This window comes from Pangasianodon hypophthalmus, chromosome 9 (assembly GCF_027358585.1).
Source record: "Pangasianodon hypophthalmus isolate fPanHyp1 chromosome 9, fPanHyp1.pri, whole genome shotgun sequence".
NCBI classification, from domain to species: domain Eukaryota; kingdom Metazoa; phylum Chordata; class Actinopteri; order Siluriformes; family Pangasiidae; genus Pangasianodon; species Pangasianodon hypophthalmus.
Genome location: NC_069718.1, coordinates 10,018,925 through 10,031,755, shown reverse-complemented (window position 1 = coordinate 10,031,755; position 12,831 = coordinate 10,018,925). Strand labels below are relative to the sequence as shown.

The 12,831-nt window shown below is 37.6% G+C and overlaps 1 protein-coding gene across 1 annotated transcript in view; it reads left to right on the top strand.

The window, feature by feature from the left end:
• The first annotated feature begins 10,488 nt into the window (after positions 1-10,488).
• The window catches only part of wu:fb13g09 (ATP-binding cassette sub-family C member 5), a 34,695-nt gene continuing 32,352 nt past the window's right edge, over positions 10,489-12,831 (top strand). The window contains exons 1-3 of the mRNA XM_053236780.1: positions 10,489-10,696; positions 10,835-10,887; positions 12,492-12,667. Of these exons, the coding sequence (XP_053092755.1) occupies positions 12,501-12,667 (167 nt within the window). The 5' untranslated portion in view covers positions 10,489-10,696; positions 10,835-10,887; positions 12,492-12,500. The remainder of the gene's footprint in view (positions 10,697-10,834; positions 10,888-12,491; positions 12,668-12,831) is intronic.

Below are 12,831 nucleotides of genomic sequence, written 5' to 3'. Positions count from 1 at the left end.
CGGAGAGCAGTAATCTCTGTAGTGATTCAACAGCACCCCCGTTTGGTAGGAGACAGAAGTACTGGAGCAGTACATTCCCTTCCCTTCCCTTGCCCAAACCCCAGTGGCGGTGTTTCATTTTGGCAGTGCTTCACTGTTGTGACTCTGATATTAAGAGCTCGCTTTGCTTCACTCTTAGGCTCTGCTCACCTCATTCATTTATGGATGTGCAAACATATGTGAAATGCAGATTTAGTTTTGCACCTAGGTGGCTAGCGCTGAGTAAGATTCCTGAAGCAAAGACAGCTTGCACGTCCCAGCAATCAAACCCTGAAGGGACAAGTGCACGTGCACTGTTCAGAGAGAAAGGAACCCCTCAGCGAGCTGTGCAGTCCAGGTGCTTTCTGTACAGCTCTCTTCTTGCTGAATCAGTGAACAGGGATAACCACTTGAGAAGGAGGAAAAAGTTGTCAGTTCGTTTTAAAGGTCAGGGCCGCATCACATGATCTCTAATAGTGCTGGATCCTGCAGTCAGGACCCTGTGGAGCAGCTTTCTTTTTTAAAGTGTGGTAGTGCTGGTGTAAGACATATCAGTGCAAAGGTCCTTTTGCTAATAATGACATGTGAAGACTCCCAAGTGGTGCAACATTTCTTCTAGGGGTTGGATGACTACTATTTTTTTACTACTCGACCAGTAATTCAAAAAAAAGTGTTTGACTATTCATCTGAAATCCATAGTTAAACCAAAAACAGTTTCAGGACGTTGCTGTTTTTAGGCTGTTTTATTTGTGCAGCAAAGAACATTTCAGACTGCACTTCAATTAACAGCCACAGACAGGCTACAAATTACATTTCTAGCTTCAGTGCTTTTTAGGTTGCAATATTAACACTGAAAGTAAATAAATCGGTCCAAAATAATAAATCTGTGTATCACGTTACACTAATCAAGGTTGTAACAATTCTTAAAGTGCAGTCGTGTGGACAAGATGGCAGCTCAGCTGAAGCTTTGCTTCTGAAACCGAGAGCATGCAGCATGGAATGTTCTTATAGCATATGTCTAGAGCAGCATCTGCCAGGTTTTTCTACCATATTCAACTCCAGCCTCAGTAGTGTCCAAAAAGGAATCTGGATCAGCTTCTTTGAGCTGCCATGCACTGCTGATTTGACTCTTAACTAGCTGTGTAGGTGTCGGACAGTGATGTGCAACCCGTGGCTCCAAAAGTACTTTTTCACACAGCAATGTTCACACCAGAATTCACCAGAATTATTTAGCTTTAAAGGACAAGAAACATAACTGCTGGAGGAATTCCTCCGGGAGTGGATGTGACTGGGAGTAAAGAACAGTCTTGTGCACACCTTCATATCAAAGTGTTAATAGTCCTTTAAAGCATTAGAAAATTTGAAAAGAAAGACTTTTCCCAGTGCAGCCTTGTGCAGTTGACTAGCTTCATCTAGTATGAAGTATTATCAGACTAACAAAGTACAATTAGAATTTATCTCCACCCCTTTTGTCAGTTTGACTCTCAGTAATGCTCCAGTTATCCATGGCCGGAACTCGAAGAGAACAAAACTGGTTCTGCTCTCTGGGTGGTAAGGAAGATACTCCTCTTTCTTTTGTCAATCAGAGCAATGCAATCTGTGTTTACAAAAGAGAGTCATCATGGTGTCACAACACTTTGCATGACTCATGTTTTATGGAAAAATACTAAGGGTAGGTTTGGGGGTAGGGTTCACATTTCAATCAAATGAAAGCTCATCACTCGCTCGTTCAAATTTGTTCCACTGTCTCATGAGATCAGGTTGCGACGTCAGTTGAGGTTCTTTCCCAAGTGAGCTACACTGTGATTTCATAAGCAGCATTTCGAAACTATGCGGCTGTTTCATGTGTTTTTCCTCTCAGACTAGTAGCTGTTGTGCAATTGAGGAAAAGTATCTAGGGGCAGGAACTAGCAGTGATTCAAATGGATTAAAAAGAGTTAAATATATATATATATATATATATATATATATATATATATATATATATATATATATATATGTATGTATGTATATATATACGATAATACTAGCATTAAGTGTGGTCCTTTAGAAGGTGACCTGATTAGACATTGCTCCTGGACCTCTTTAGGGAAAAGTGCACTCGACCAAGTTCTCTGTGATTCAGCACAAGTTGTAATGCCTCATGGGTGAGAGAGCTTATAGCTAGTCATTATGCGCATGAACCATGGGTGTGTCAATTGTAGAACCAACTGAAGTTTCACCTCACACTCACACTTTGATTGTATTGTTTTCCCCTCTGATTTGGTGTAATTCAACCTACCAGGGCCAAAAGGCTCAAAAACCAACCTAAATCATCATTCTGGTCAGCACTAACAAAGATGGTGGAGAAAAATTGATTTATTTAGCAAGAAATGTACCAGGGAGCAAGACAGATGATTGTTGACTGGGAAAAAAGATAGATCAGAAGATATTGTGTGTCTGCTGATAAACAACAACTTCAGGTCCTTGTGCAGGAATTGAAGAACATCACACAATGTCATGTTCTCCTGTTATACTGTTTATTCTCCTGTTTTTGTTAGTTTCAGACTGGAAGGTTGCAACAAGCGTTATCATTTACGCATCACTATTTTTTTTTTCCTTTACCAAAGAGCTCAATCAAAAGGACAGCTCCTCAAAGCACCGTTCAAGATGCATCAAGAATAAAAATGTGTATTTTTTCTTCTCTATCTCTGGTTGTGTGCTTGTAATGAATTTTCTATCTGGGTTACTACACGGTGTAATCAGAGCTCCTGATTGTGTTGAATTTGAAATACCAGAGCTCCTGACGCCTATAGCTGCTTCTAATGAGTGACACTTGAACCATCTCGCTGCGTTCATCATCTCCTTGACCTTTCCCAAGAGCGCTGAAGTATCAATCTTCATGCTGACATTGATTATATCTGAACTGTCAAGAACTGTATTTTTAGAAATGATGTGCTAGGTCTCATTTATGGCTTTGAAACTTCTTAGCAAGTGAAAATATCTTGAATGCAGTCAAATTTATCTAGTATTTCCTATTATGCAACTACAATAAACCAAATATATGATTATTAAACTAGACATTTTACTTAAAATAGTCACGTTCTGTTGGCATTTTTTCTAATGTTAAGCATTTATTTCTGGAAAGAAGCCAAAATATCTGCCAGTGTAATGCCTGAAATGAGTAAAAGCATCAAAAACAACATAATCTGATATTTCATTTATAATAATCTCATAATTAAAAGAATTATTAGATAACCTTAACATAAATCCACATTTAAGATACTTTCATTTACAAAGATATCAAATTTTGAAGTGCTCTCTCTCTCTCTGTTTCTCTCTCTCTTTCTCTCTCTTTTAGTTTCTAAAGTTTACAAATGTGTTTTTTAATAAACATCTGTTGTATTTTTTTTTTTTTTTGCCAAGAACCAGATTTTTGATCAAGGGCCAGATTTTTGGTTATGGGCCATTTCGTACAGAGCATGCCTCAGCGCCCAGGATATGATCAGCTGCTGAAAGGTTTCCATTCATTTTCCTTGCTGAAAAAGAATTCTTTGACAAACTCTCTGCTTCTTTATTAATGTTTTTCTTCAACTAGAATTGATTTAAATTCTCGGCTAAATCAGGCTTTTACAGCACATTTCAATGAATAAATGCATATTTCATGTTTCATCACCGAGGACCTGGCAGGCTTTTATGTAAGACGTGCAGAGAGGAACATTTTAAATGTCTGAGTATTTTTGATGAAGCAGATGTTCATGAGACTTTAAATTCTGAAAAATGAACTACACTCAGAATCGTCCTTGCACACACTTTTACGCCAACATGTGCCTGAACGAAGCTAAGCAGAGAGATGATGAGCGCGCAATTGTCATCTGCTCTGAACACATTGCTGTCGGGTGCGTTTCCCTTAATTCAGGTTCATTAAGTCTGCTGCTTCATCAAAGCCTGTCTTTAATGAGTTGTGATCTATGACTGTGCTACCTAATAAAGATCTCGAGGATATGATGAGACAGAATCGTAAGTGACAGTGTGAAAGCATTCACTGAACGCTTGAGTGACCCCTCATTAAAACTGACTGAGGTCTCTTCGTCTGTCCTCACAGTTTCTCTTTTCTGACGATGATTAGGATTTACATGGTGAATGAATCTCTGACTGAGCGAGATGCCTGGTCAGAAAGGACAGAGAAGAAAACCATGGCCACGGCTATGACTTCTTCATGGTTTTTACGCCCCCTCTCGAGCCAATCTTTAGAAGAAATCTATTTGATATAAGGTTTGAGGCAGGGTTTACTGTGGCTTTCAGTGGAATAGCAGGATTAGCCGAGAACCTGGAGTGTGGAAGAGCAAATAAGGGGTCGGTATGAGGGTGCACAGCTGAGCCGGCTGGACCAATGTGGATAAGATAGAAATCATCGTCCTTACTCTCATGGATGGAATGAACAGAGCAGATCCAGTTCTCATATTCGTCTCATTCAGTCTCTCTTTCAGTCAGTTCAACTTTATTATATTTTTTGTCATTTTAGTTGACATTTTTACACTTTTACTACAATAATACAACTGATCAACTGAAGGTTAAGGACCTTAAGGAAAGTTTGGTGATGCTGGGACTAGTAGCCTAAATCTTTAACCACTAAGCCACTACTTCCTCCTTCTAGCATAATGGCCATTATTCCAGGGAACTTTTTGGGCAAACAACCCCAAATGGACAACATAAGCCTTGATGATTTTAGTAATGTTAATAAAAATCAAAGGAATGTTCCTTGCACTGATTTACCAGTCTAGTTATTTAGTGTCAGGAGGTTACCTCCATTGATGCATCTCATTTCCAGTGTCACATCAGTGTCACTGGAATAAAGCGTGATGGGGCATTTTGTTACAGGAAAAGAATCTGATGCAAAGCAGAGTTTCTGTTGCTACCCTAAAGTGGAATATTTTCCAACAACAGCAACATCTTGTGGTGGTGTTTGTAAACAAAGAGAGATGGTTGTAGCCTAAGTAGGCTAGCAACCTGATGCTACTTGGTAATAATCTGACTGAAGAATCTATCAAGAAATGAATTTGGAATCAGATTGTCTTTAGCTAAAAGGTAGTGCAGAACAATACTGCAATACTGGATGTAAGGCAGTACACAGGCGAGAGCTAGCAAACCCTCTGCATCTCATGTGCTTTCTCTCTGATTCATTTTCAGGCCTTCCTGCCACTCTTTTTCTTTCTTCATCCCTCAACCCTCACCATGGTAACCCAACAGCGTAGACATGATGGATCCTTGCAGCCCAACTATGAGACGGCACACATCATGAATCTGCCTGGAAATTGATAGGGAAATTTGGATGCAGTTCATCGATTGCCTGCATTCAGCAAATTTCCCAGCTCAGTAAAGTGAGACCGCTTAAATGACTTCTCGGCGGTTTTTACGTACAGCCCGCAGTAGCACTCGAGCATACCGACAAGACCTCTAAAATATGTGCCCTCTCCCAGATAAGACACACTGTGAGCTTTTTGTTATCGCTCTAGAGCCATTTCTCTTCAGGAAGATGGTTTAAATATTGCTTGTGCATGCAGTGCATCTTCGTAGCATGTCAAACCCCTTCTGTGTGTGTCTTAATCAGTCAAGTCGCCATCTTTTAGTTTGTGCACCAGTGAATAGTCAGTTGTGCAGAAAGAACAGCCCATAACAACACTAATGAACAAATTTTCTGCCTCATAACAACCACCAGCCTCTTTCTTGTTCGCAGTGTAATGTAGTGTTTAATCACACAAGAGGCATGTATTAACCGACCTGTTTGACTCCGTCAGCCTGGAGTCTCTTTCATCACTGTTTAAATGGGGAGGATTATCAGAGTCACTCTTTTGTAGCTTTGGCGTCTGAATCTGAAACTAAGGCTCTTAGGATTGTACCTGCACATCATCTGAGCGTTGTCTGCACTCTTTTAACCTCTCTGAATTTGAATAAATGGATTAACTTCACTGTTATAGAAACATCACACCTGAAGGGTCAGCACTGTTTGGTATTTCACACATTCTCTCAGGTGCAAGGACATGATTCATAAGAGTGTGTGTGTGTGTGTGTGTGTGTGTGTGTGTGTGTGTGTGTGTGTGAGAGAGAGAGAGAGAGAGAGAGAGAGAGCCATGTAGCTCAAGGGGTAAACAATGTAATGGAATATATAAGTATATTAATAACAGGAAGTTGGGCTGCCTGCTCTTCAGTTCTTTTAGGAGTAGTGTTACATGTACACAACCACAGGGCTAAAGGGCTCCATTAATGATAAATGCAATTAGTTTTGGAATTAGACAGTTATGAAGTAACACAATTTGTCTTAAATATTGAATAACGGAAACTTTTTATTTGCCAAAAAAAAAAAAACGTGGGATGGACGTGGGTTGTAAATGGATGTATACTGTATGGCAAACAGCCACCAGGGTACTTTTTACCCCCAATAGTTCATTCATTCATTCATTCATCTTCAGGAAGCTTATCCTGGTCAGGGTCACCAGGAATCAGGTTACCTAATGAGCTATAGTGTAATAGGAAAATGAGCAAACATTAATACACAAAAAATGTAATGTTATGAGCTCAGACAGACAGGAAGCAAAAACATGGTGGGTTGATGACTCTAAATTACCCCAGTGTGTGAATGAGTGTGTGAATGTGTCTGCATGGTGGCCTGTGATGTACTGGTGTTCCAGCCAGGGTATATTCCTGCCTTCCACCTCCAGCCAGTGTTCCCAGGATGGGCTCCATATCCAGTGCAACACTGACCATCTTCTTCTGGTTACTGAAGATGAATGAATGAATGAACAAATGATTTCTGTTCATTTTTTATGAAGGGTGCCAATGATTCTGGAGATTCTGTATCATATCTATGTATAAGAAAGACCACTTTACTTAAGGCCAGTATTCATAGAGTTACATGACACCTAATCATGACACATAAATGTCTCTAAAGCTTCATTCCAACAGGTGTAAGCTGTCATAATCACGGTTTTTGTCAGTGTCAAGTTGACATAAGACTTGAGTCAGGTGACATAGACACTGTGACACTGCCATCTTTATCATCATTAGAACCTCATGAGTTTGTAGTAAGTTTCATATTTCTGGTTAAAAGGTTTTTTATGAAAATCTATGACAGCTTAGTGTATCTGTAAACTTTATTTAACATGGGTAATCATGTGAGACAAAAATCACTTTTATAAGTGAGCCCTTGCCACGAAGGCAGCACAATATTTACCACAAACACGCAGACACAGCACATAACAGCACTGTGGATAATTAAAAACAGGAACATTCATACTGAAAGTATGTCAGTTAGACGTTACTGTGTGCCATTCCATCAGGCTATATCCATGGGGCGCTATAACTAAAAGCTGTCATACCAAATTCAGATCTCACTGGTGGAACATCAAAATAAATATGACTATAAGACTGCAAAATTGTATTTCATGGATTTTATTTGAGTCATTTGTCCTGAAGGGTTTATGTGGCGTAGGTGTCATGCAATCTCATGAACACCATCTTTAATTAAAGTGTTTCATAACAGCTCCTGGATTATTCCTATTTTAAGTTAAGGAAATATGGCCATGTGGAAAACTCACTGCTTTTGTCTTTAATAAAGATTTCCAACCTTCTCTGAATGACAAAAGGAGCAAGACATGACATACCAGGACCAAGGGTTTTTTTTTCACACTGGAGTAAGTTTTATGGCTATTACACTATTATTATATTAATTGGTCTTTTTAACATGTGCTCTGTTTTTCATGATGTAAATCTTTCAAAGTGGTAACATGTGTTCTTCACTTGTTAGAAGGAGTTTGTGTCTCTGCCAGTGGACCATGTGGTTTTAACTGCAGCCCTATAAATGATTAATCACTTCAGCTTTCCAGCAAGTTTAGCATCTTACAAGTAGCGCTGCCAAAAATACGACTCTTTGCGCATTGATTTTTTGGCTCGAACCCTTTGTTGATCTTCCAGTTCTTTTCCAAATATAGAGCTCTGAAAGCTCAGCCGTCTGCCCTTCTTACTCTCACACTAAAGAGCATGTCAGCGCAGATAACTGTATTGTATTTCATTTTATTTCTTTTTATTGACTTACTATGCAATAACATTAGAGTAACACACATCCATACTGAAGACAGTTAGAAACATAGATGTCATTAAGTAAACAAAACTTGCAGTAACACGACATTCTTAGCTCTTGGAAATATGTAAGAGCAAAAATAGATTTTTTCTGATGACATATAAGATACTCAATAAATAAAATCAAATTGAATAGTTTATATTCATACACAGTTCAATCCTGGATCTTTCCAACAAGATTTTGGCAAACTTTGAAAAAAGTTTTGGTACCAAAACTCCTCAAATCACATCTCTAAGGTCTAATATTACTCCTGTGCAGTTCACACAGACTTTAAGAATTATATCAGGCTCATGTTTATTTAAATTTAAACATTTACCTTTATTTATTTCATCATTGTTGTAAGTATTTTGAGCAAATCCCTTCAGTACTTGGAACTACAGAGCTGCTATGGAGAAATGATAATATAATGATAACATAACATTCAGCTAATGTTAATAATGCTGTCCTGTGCATAATTAAATGTTCCCCCTCTTAGAGTTTCCTCTGTGTTGATCATATAAACTAATAAAATTTTTCTTATATTAATTATGAAGTAAAGAATTTTGGGTCATAAGGGATAACGTTTGATAACAATGAAATAAAACCGTGAAAAAGTTTAAAACAATGAAACCCAAAAATAAATAAATAAATAAATAATCAGGTAATATTTACCCCAATATTAATAGAGCTAAATGTCTCACTATCTTTATACTGTATGTATAAAAATATTTTAAGACACCATTTGAACATTTAAGATAAGCATTCATTTTTAAATCACAATCAGATTTAAACAAACAAACAATCAAACAAACCAATAAATAAATATCCCCCCAGTAACACTTTTTATGCCTTTATAACTGTGCATGCAAATTGCTATAATTATTTATGAAAATGCATTGTGAATTGTTAATATAGTGCATTATAAATAGTGTACATATCAGTAATGTCAAAGAAACTCAGATTTCATAATTTATCATGTTTAATTATAAACACACTGAGACACATCCTGTTTCTTCCATTTTGTAAATCTTGGGTTTTGGGGATTTCTTTGTTCGTTTGTTTGTTTTTAAATTATTTGAACTCATCAGTAATAACATATTTTTAGTCCTTTGTGAGTAGGCTTAGTGAGCTCTAAATAAAGTAAGACATTTTTAAGAAATAATTAAACAGCACTTACAAGTTTTCTAACTATTATGTCAAGCCAAAAACTACACTACAGTTATTAATAGACATAAAACACTCAATAATAAACAGTTGATTTGTAGTTATTAACAAGACATACAGCAATACACAATGAGTATATATATATATACCTATATATACTACTTATAATGCATTACATCAAAAATTCTTGATGCACAATAAACATTACACTTTAAAGTATATACTATATATATATATATATATATATATATATATATATATATATATATATATATATATATACATATACATACACACACACACACACACACACACACACACACACATACATACACACACAGTGGGGTCCAACAGTCTGAGACCACATTGAAAGTCTGGGATTTATTTATTTTTTTCCATTTAAAACTGGAAATAAACAGAAGGTTTTAGAATTTTTAAATATTTAAAACAAAGAAAGAAAATGCATATTTAATATTCAAGATTCTGCACTATTTCTAGGTCCCTATTTAAATGTAAGCAAATGTGTGATATTGACCATGTTAACTGCTTTGTACAAAAGGTCAGATTTTCCTCATGTCTAATCTTCTAATCTCTTCTAATGAAGCATGTGATCAGACGACACTCTGATGGATCTGATCTAAAATGGATCATAAGGTTTTGCAGAAACTTGTGGAGTCCATGCCAGCTCGAGTGCTCACTGTCATTAAAGCAAAAAGAGGAACATACAAATACTAAAAACTCTGAAGTTCATGTAAATATTTCAAAGATTCTACTTTTCACTCGAGTTGTTGTCGATAATATAATTTGTAATGAAATTTGTTGTATTAAATTAGAAAAGAGTGTAAAACAGAAGCATTTTCACTAGCACTCTCAGACCTTTGGATGCATTTATGGAAAGTACATAATGTACAGGCGCACGCAGAATTATTGGCACCCTTCATGAAAATTAATATGTAAAAATAAAAACGCATGTAATGTGATCTCAAACATACAGTGACACTGTACATTTTCAATTTAAACTCTTTCTACTTTTTTTTCCCCTAAATATTTCCTCCATATCTATAAACCTGGACACGTGACTCTTCTTATCAGGATGAACGGCTCGTGCTGCCTCTCCCCGAGCCGCTCTCTCGTTACCACGGCGACGACCAAAGCAATGCTGTGATTGGTGGGCTGCGAATGACGTCACGCCGATATAGGGAATTCCGCCGGGCGCGTTGTGAAACGTCCCACAGCTGAAACTGCGACTCGGCTGCAGGGAAGTTTGTGTGCTTTACTGTCGCTGACTTTGTCTTTTTTTTTATTTATTTATTTTTTAATTTTATTGATTTATGTATTAAATTAGAGAGAAGGCTCCGAGTCGTAGCGGAAGTGTACTGTTTAGGTTTGTTTTTGTTTTCTGTAAGAAGATGTGACATGGTGAGGACAGGAGCTGAAAACTGCAGCACAGCTTCTGATAATAACTCTAACAATAAAGCTGAAATAGGGAGAAGAAGAGCCAAAGATCAGGCCTGTTTTTATGTTTATGACTTTTATGCTTTTTATCATTTTTTTAAGTTGCTTTGTAAAGTCAAGAGGGTGAAAATCCCGAGGTTGCAGCAGTCTGAGATGTAAGTTATTTCACTTCCAGCATTACCTCTTTCAGCTCTCTATTACTGCCATGTTGCTGGTGGGAATCATTAATACACCAAGATTATTCTTTTACTATAATTTGATCATGGGACGTTTTATTGAATGAGGAAAATATGAATGATGTCTAAAACTTTTTCAGCTATGGAAACTTTTTGAGGGTAAAAAAAATTACCCATTATAATTTATTTTTTTGTAACATGATCCAAATATTTAAAACAAACTTCCTGTAAGAATCACATTAATGTGGCTTGGAATACTAATAATTAAATATTAACTATAGCTATATCAACTATAACTATATATCATTATGTCAATATCTATAATAGCTGATAATATTCTGGGATAACCCGTCATCCCTGGACTACGCTATGAGAACCAGGGCTCTGTTACAGAGCTGTAGCCCTGTGTTTGTTTAACATCTAGGTGTGATCTGCTTATATTTGGTCCAAAAAAGAGTGAAGTGTACTTTACCCATTACTTCTTATCCTGTATCTCGATCTTATTTCCAACCCACATGCATTAGTTCGCAGATAAAGAAGCAATCATACAATTAGTTAGAACAAACAGGTGTGTTCAGTTCCTTTCCCTATTCAAGCTTCACCCTGCTTTTTCAATTCATTTCCATTTTTTTTTTTACTTGCATCAGTGACATGCTCTCCCACATTGTTTTACCTCCAACAGAACTGACAGGAGAATGTAGGTAAATCTCCTTAAAGAGTGTTTTTTTTTAAATAGGATTTCAGGAAAAAGGAACCTTGAACAGTGCATTACATAATGTACTGAAAAGAATGTATGACACATATGAATTTATGACCCAGTTGTCATAAGTAATGTTTCTTACAGTCAGAGGAAATGTGTAGCTTGTTGCAGAATCTATGAATACTGCTTGAAAACAGAGTATCATTCAAGCCCTTAAACTCACAGTACTGTTGCCGTGTCCTGACTACCATTCGTTATTTTTATAACTACTGTGTATTAACTTCACTGTAGTTTCTGAATCAGTCACAGTAGCCAGTGCATGAAAACTGAATGATCTTAGGCCAAAACAAAATTCCACCTCCAAGCCAAAAAAGTAAACAAAATGACATTGTGAAATATCTTTTCATTGACAATCCAATCCTTTGTTTCCCACACCACTTAATCCTTAATCTTTTATCAATAATTAACCACAATGGGTGCGTTGTTATCAGGTCTGAACTCCTCATCAGAGTCCTTGCTTTTATTTTCCAAGCTGATCTGCACAGCCGTGTGCTTTTAGCTGGATTGACGTCATCACAGCTTACACCACAGACAGATCAGTGACAGGCTCGTGTGCTGGGCTCACTGTCCATGAGTCCTTGAGGATGCCAACTGCTATCTTTAAATAGATAAGCACTTTAAATTTATCACACACACACACGCACACACACATACACACACACACACCCACCATGCAAGGTGCTCTCAGTCGTCTGCAGTTAGTGAGCACATGCAGACAGACAGTTCCTCTCTCTCTCTCTGTCTCTCTCTCAGCAGCATGGAGCTTTGCACTAATCCACACCACAGGTTGCAGAAGGGTAAAGTGTCTGTGTGTGTTTGTTAGAAAGCAGAAATGCACCCAGATGCCTTGCAGGCTGCTGTCCGGGTCGAGGGTTTGCCCCTGTCCTGCCCTGAGACCCAGCCCGACCTAGAGGAGGACGATCTGGACTACGAGACAAACAGACGAGGGAGATACCATCACAGTTTGCAGTTACTGAAGCCTTTCAGGATCACACACAAGTAAGATGATACCGCTACTGTTATCAGTGTGTGTTAAGACATATTCTGGTTTTCTGTAGCTAGAAAACTACAGTAAGTGGTGAAAGTTAAATGAGGTCTTGATAAGGAGGCCCTTATCCTCCATTCACAGCCTGTTCCACGTTTGAACACATGCCGACTGATAA